At 32.4% G+C, this 5,278-nt stretch overlaps 1 protein-coding gene across 2 annotated transcripts; it reads left to right on the forward strand.

The window, feature by feature from the left end:
- Window positions 1-2,387: 2,387 nt before the first annotated feature.
- Window positions 2,388-4,916, forward strand: LOC117182118 (zinc carboxypeptidase-like). 2 transcript variants are annotated; one of them, XM_033375157.1, is made up of 7 exons: window positions 2,388-2,503; window positions 3,095-3,247; window positions 3,339-3,863; window positions 3,975-4,062; window positions 4,160-4,362; window positions 4,482-4,566; window positions 4,655-4,916. In XM_033375157.1, exons 2-7 carry the CDS (start codon window positions 3,101-3,103, stop codon window positions 4,855-4,857), a joined length of 1,251 nt encoding a protein of 416 aa, XP_033231048.1. In that variant the 5' UTR covers window positions 2,388-2,503; window positions 3,095-3,100; the 3' UTR covers window positions 4,858-4,916. The 2 variants fall into 2 exon arrangements, with proteins under 2 accessions (XP_033231048.1, XP_033231049.1); XM_033375158.1 differs by lacking the exon at window positions 2,388-2,503 and having other exon boundaries at window positions 3,075-3,247.
- The last annotated feature ends 362 nt before the right edge of the window (window positions 4,917-5,278 follow it).

Genomic DNA, 5,278 nt, shown 5'->3' on the forward strand with positions numbered 1-5,278 from the left:
TTATTAATAATTTTGTATACTGCGTTATAGTATTTGAAAATAATAATTATGCCTGTCGTTTGATTCTTTCGATAATAATTATTATGTGTCATATTGCATAATATTATATATGTAATTATGCAGGGTCTCCCTAATTATAACTTCAAAATGCTTTAATATTTATACAAATTTAAAGAGTTTTTAAAAATTGGTATTTGACGCTAGATTTACGAGACGAATAAAATAATATAACACGAATCGATAAACATCAGACTCTGAAAAATGATATAGAATTCTAAATTCTGTAGTATTGTGATCCTCGATACATTTTCTTACTATTTACTACATGAAAAGTTGAAATGCGAATACGGGCAACACGACCCACATCAAGAAAAGTAGATTCTTTGAGGTATATTTCGAAATTGACGCATGCGCAATGAAAGTTTCCATTTGGACGCAATATACGTCAAATTACGTAGAAAACTAGAGAAGTAATGTACGTGGTAATATACGGGTAGAATAACACGTATAATACGTTGAGATTATACGTTACCAACCCCGGTTTCGGGTTCGCGACACGGCCCGATACTCCGAAAATTTCAACTAGCCTGAAAAATCGATTAGAAAATTTTATACATTTTAGTGAAGTTCCTGTTCATTGACAGTAGTTTTTGTGCTTAAATTATTAAAAAATAATTCATCTATTACAAATTGTAATTATTTTTTAAAGATATAAAAAAAAACAGAATAATGATTTCACAGAAATTCGTGTCACCCAATTTGGCGTTATCTACACGAGCGGATAAATTATACGTAGTGTGAAGTGTTATATATCATTTCATTTGTCTTATACAATTTTTGTATAAAATAAATGAAAATTACATCTAATTTTTCACAGTTTATAAATATAAACTATATGTGACCGTCCGCTCAGAAAGGGGCCTAATGCGCAGTGGCTTCATTTTACAGGAGGAGCGATTAAAGAGGCGATCCAACACATGAACTCCATAAGAGACCCTCACTTTACAGTTAAATAACGATTCAAATTTTTCAGATAGGAGAACAATATTTTTTATTAGAGAGCATATAAGAGACTATAGATGGATGTAAACAACTAAAAATTGTTTTTTCCGCATTAGGTCCCTTTTTTCGCGGGCGGGGGCGGTCTCATATATAATCTTTCGGCCTGGATAGCTTTACCGACAATTTAAAAGTATATTTTAAAAATAGAATTTCATTCTAGATAAAAAAAAAATAATTTCTCTATAAAAAGTGAGTTAAATGTATTCTATGAGCTAGAAAACAAGAGGAGAGTTATTGTTATAAATACTTCAAAAGCTACGTTCTTTTAAATAAATAAATTTTTTTCACAATTCTAACCTTGACCAGTTTCAGTATGCTTCGCAACTTAGTTTAAAACGGTACTAACGCAAAGGTTATTTTTAAATTATAGTGAAACGTCATGTACGTCCTTCTCTGTAATTTAGCTGATTAATTTCCGAGAAAATCGGTCATAGGTTTCTATTCCTTTAAAGCCTGATACATAATTACGCTGAGAAGAAAGGTTTTTAATACTTGTTTAAACAAATCGTGTGTTAAATTGTATTTTTTATAATAAATCTAAAACGCAAAGTTTTTTCATTGAGTTTTGAATAACGTTGCTGAAAATTTGGAGAATATTTCGAAATGTTACGACATATGTTATTGCATGAAACTTTTAAACCATATTTTGTAAAATTAAAAATTTTGCACACTGATGAGAACTTTGAAAAGCTTCTTCTAACCAAACTAATAACCGGCTCGAAAGTTCTCAAAGTGTGTCTTTAAAAAAAATTAAGAAAACATAATTTTTTTTCAACTGAATAAACATTGTATAAATTAACTTAAATGTACTTGACACCTGCACTAGAAGATATACTTGTACCCGCATATAATCCTCCTTGGACATTGTGGGTCAAATCCGAGGTAACTATGATAGAAGGCTGTACTCTTTAAAACAATTATCTTTACATTTTGTGATTTCTCATTAAAAATAACCTTCCAGGCGATTATCCTATAGCGTGAAGTACATGACGAAAATATAAACTTTTAAATTAAAATTATTGCTTGAAAAAAAGATCCTACTCCATCTTCACTCTAAATTTGAATAAATTCCCAATTTATAGTGATTACACAAATGTAAATGAGGTCACATTTTTACTGATATCTTTTTAGTACATTTTTTCCCCTATCCAAAAAATGTATGAATTCTTTTTGTCAGATTATCAATGGATATGTTATCAGAACAGTTATCGGTGAGACGCGCAATACTTGCTTTGATCTCGTTAGAGATTTGTGTAAATGTTCAATTGATTTTTGTCGACTGTATTTATTTTCTGATACAATTGAAGAGTTTATTTTCATCAATATTGTTGCTTCAAAGAGTGGGAAAGCGGAAGGGAGAAGGGGGTTCATTGGATAAATACAAGAAGCGGCTGGCTGGAAAGCTGACACGCAATTCGTCTTTCTTCTGTGTCATACGAGGGTGAGTACTTAGATTTTTTTCGCTAAGTGATGTGTTTATTTTAAATGCTTGTGTTAATTTATATTGTTACCTCAAAACATAAACGGTTTTATAAATATCTGTATGATTAAGGAGCAAGTTTTTTTTCCGATATTTAAAAACATTTGTAGGCGTCCCCATGAAAATAGCGCTTATGGTCGGTGTTGAGTTATATATGGCCATATATTCGGATAAATTTCCGACATTTTAAACGAAAAATAATTATAAAGGTTTAAAAACGAATATCCGGGGCATTTTGGTAATTGGAACTTTGAAAAACCGCGTTTCGATACGCATGCATCTAAATTTGGCGAGTGCTATAAGCGCACGTGTTATACGTTTCCTTTGAACATGAAATATGCTCACTTCCAATTCAAACCCAAAAATAATAGTTGTGACCCTGACTTGGAAAAACGCGAATGTCTCCTAAACTAGAAGCGGTCATAAGGGCCCTTTTTGCGGACGCCCACATTTATGTTTAATTTTTCAATTCATGTGCGAGTACAAATTTAACGAATTTTCTTAGAGTTTTTATATTTGTTCAATTCCTAAGATTCTTATTATCAAAAATAGAGAAAAATGCTGCGAACTCTAAGTTTCTTCTTGGCCCTTTTGGGTCTGGGCTTGTCTGAAAAGGTCACCTTCGAGAATCACAAGGTTTATAGACTTTTGCCCGAAACTCAAGAGCAAGTTGATCTTTTGCATAAGATGGAGGACTCTGTTGGTGTAAGGATGCAAAAAAATAAATTAGCTTAATTTCTCTCTTATCTTCCTTTTATAAAAATCGTAATAAATTGTTCTTGCTTCACGGCAATAGTTTTCCTTTTGGAAAGGACCAAGCTACGTGAATAAATCAGTTGACTTGATGGTTACTCCCAGCAACCTTGCAGAGTTCACTGAGTTAATGACCTTGAATGGATTGAAATACGAGGTTTATGTTGATAATGTTCAACGTCTCATAGATACAGAAAATCCAAAGACCAGATCCAGCAGCAAAGATGGTTCAATATCCTTGAATGAGTACCACACTCTAGATGAGATCTACTCGTACGTGGAATATCTTGCTAAAAATTACAAGGAGGTTGAAGTTGTTGATGCCGGAAGAACAAGCGAGGGCCGTGTAATCAAAGGTGTTAAAATTTCCTACCAAGAAGGCAATCCTGGTATCTTCATCGAGGCTGGAATTCATGCTCGGGAGTGGATCACTCCAGCAACCGCACTTTACCTCCTAGACCAATTGTTGAATAGTACGGACAAAAATATTAGGGCTCTTGCTGAGAAACACGACTGGTACATCTTCCCAAGCTTTAATCCTGACGGTTACGTGTACACTCATTCCAAGGTTTGTGATTATTTTTAGTACAAAATTATTGTTTGGTCAAAAGGATTTTTTATTTAAAATGATTGTACTTTAAAGAAATGTAATTTGAATATTTCTTTCTTGTATTTCTAGAATCGTATGTGGAGAAAGACCAGATCACATAAAAATACATTTTGCGCGGGAGCCGATGCCAACAGGAACTGGGACTTCAAATGGATGTGTAAGGATCACTTCCATTCTTCCATTTTTCTATTAAGAAAAAAATATCGTAGCATTAAAACACTGTTACCAACATTATACAATATTTTTAATTATAGCCGGTGGAGCGAGCAACTATCCTTGCGCAGAGACATACGCTGGGTCATCTGCCTTCAGTGAACCTGAAACGAAGTCAATGGCTAAATATATTAAGTCAGTTGGAAATAAACTTTTTGCTTATATTTCCTTCCATAGTTACTCTCAACTTTTGATGTTTCCCTACGGTCATACGTCAGCTCATCTTGACAATTATAATGAAGAGGTATTGTATATAATATCAGTAAAGTGGAGACCCTGAACAAAATTTACGTTTTAAATATTAAACGAAATTTTATTTTGAACCATATTTATTTGCGTATTTAAATTTATATTTATTTTCAGCTCTCTATAGGAAAAAAAACAATAGAAGCATTGCGGCAAAGATATGGTACGAAATACGTGACTGGAAACATCGCTGAAACGATATGTAAGTTGTGAGATAGATTTAAAATATTTTTTAAATGTCTCGTTCTAATCTAAGTTTGAGTCATTTATTCCTATTAATAAAATTTCAGATGTTGCTAGTGGAAGTTCCAGTGACTGGGTTAAGGCCAATTTAAAACTGCCAGTTGTATTCACGTATGAATTCCGTGATACTGGAAAATACGGTTTTCTACTTCCAGCGGATCAAATCATCCCCAATGGAGAAGAAATTCTAGATTCATTATTGGCCATGTTCCAAGAAGCTTCGCGACTTGGTTATCCTAATTCTGCATAAATAAATTTTCTTGCTTACAAATGACTGGTATTTTCACCCCACATACTTCAAACTTGACATCTACAATAAGTTCATTTGTTATTATTCAAAAGGAAGGAATATTCTTTTTACAAAAATATTTGAAGAAAATGACAAATTAAGAATATGATAGCAATCTAACATTATATGTATTTTATAATTCACTGTCTTCCTGTGGTTTTAATAAAGATCTGAGGTTGTTTGATTATGATTAAATTTATATTGATATCCAGGTAGTCCAATTTAATCTACACATATTTATCAAAGATATCATTTTTATTGTGTTATTTGCACTAAGAATAATTAAGACGCATTCGATAAATAGAGATTACAGTCGCATGAAAAACAAAATTCATTGATTTTGTTTATCACTGAATTCCTATATTTAGGTAAGGAAGCATCA

Source organism: Belonocnema kinseyi, chromosome 10 (genome assembly GCF_010883055.1).
Source record: "Belonocnema kinseyi isolate 2016_QV_RU_SX_M_011 chromosome 10, B_treatae_v1, whole genome shotgun sequence".
Taxonomy (NCBI): Eukaryota; Metazoa; Arthropoda; class Insecta; order Hymenoptera; family Cynipidae; genus Belonocnema; species Belonocnema kinseyi.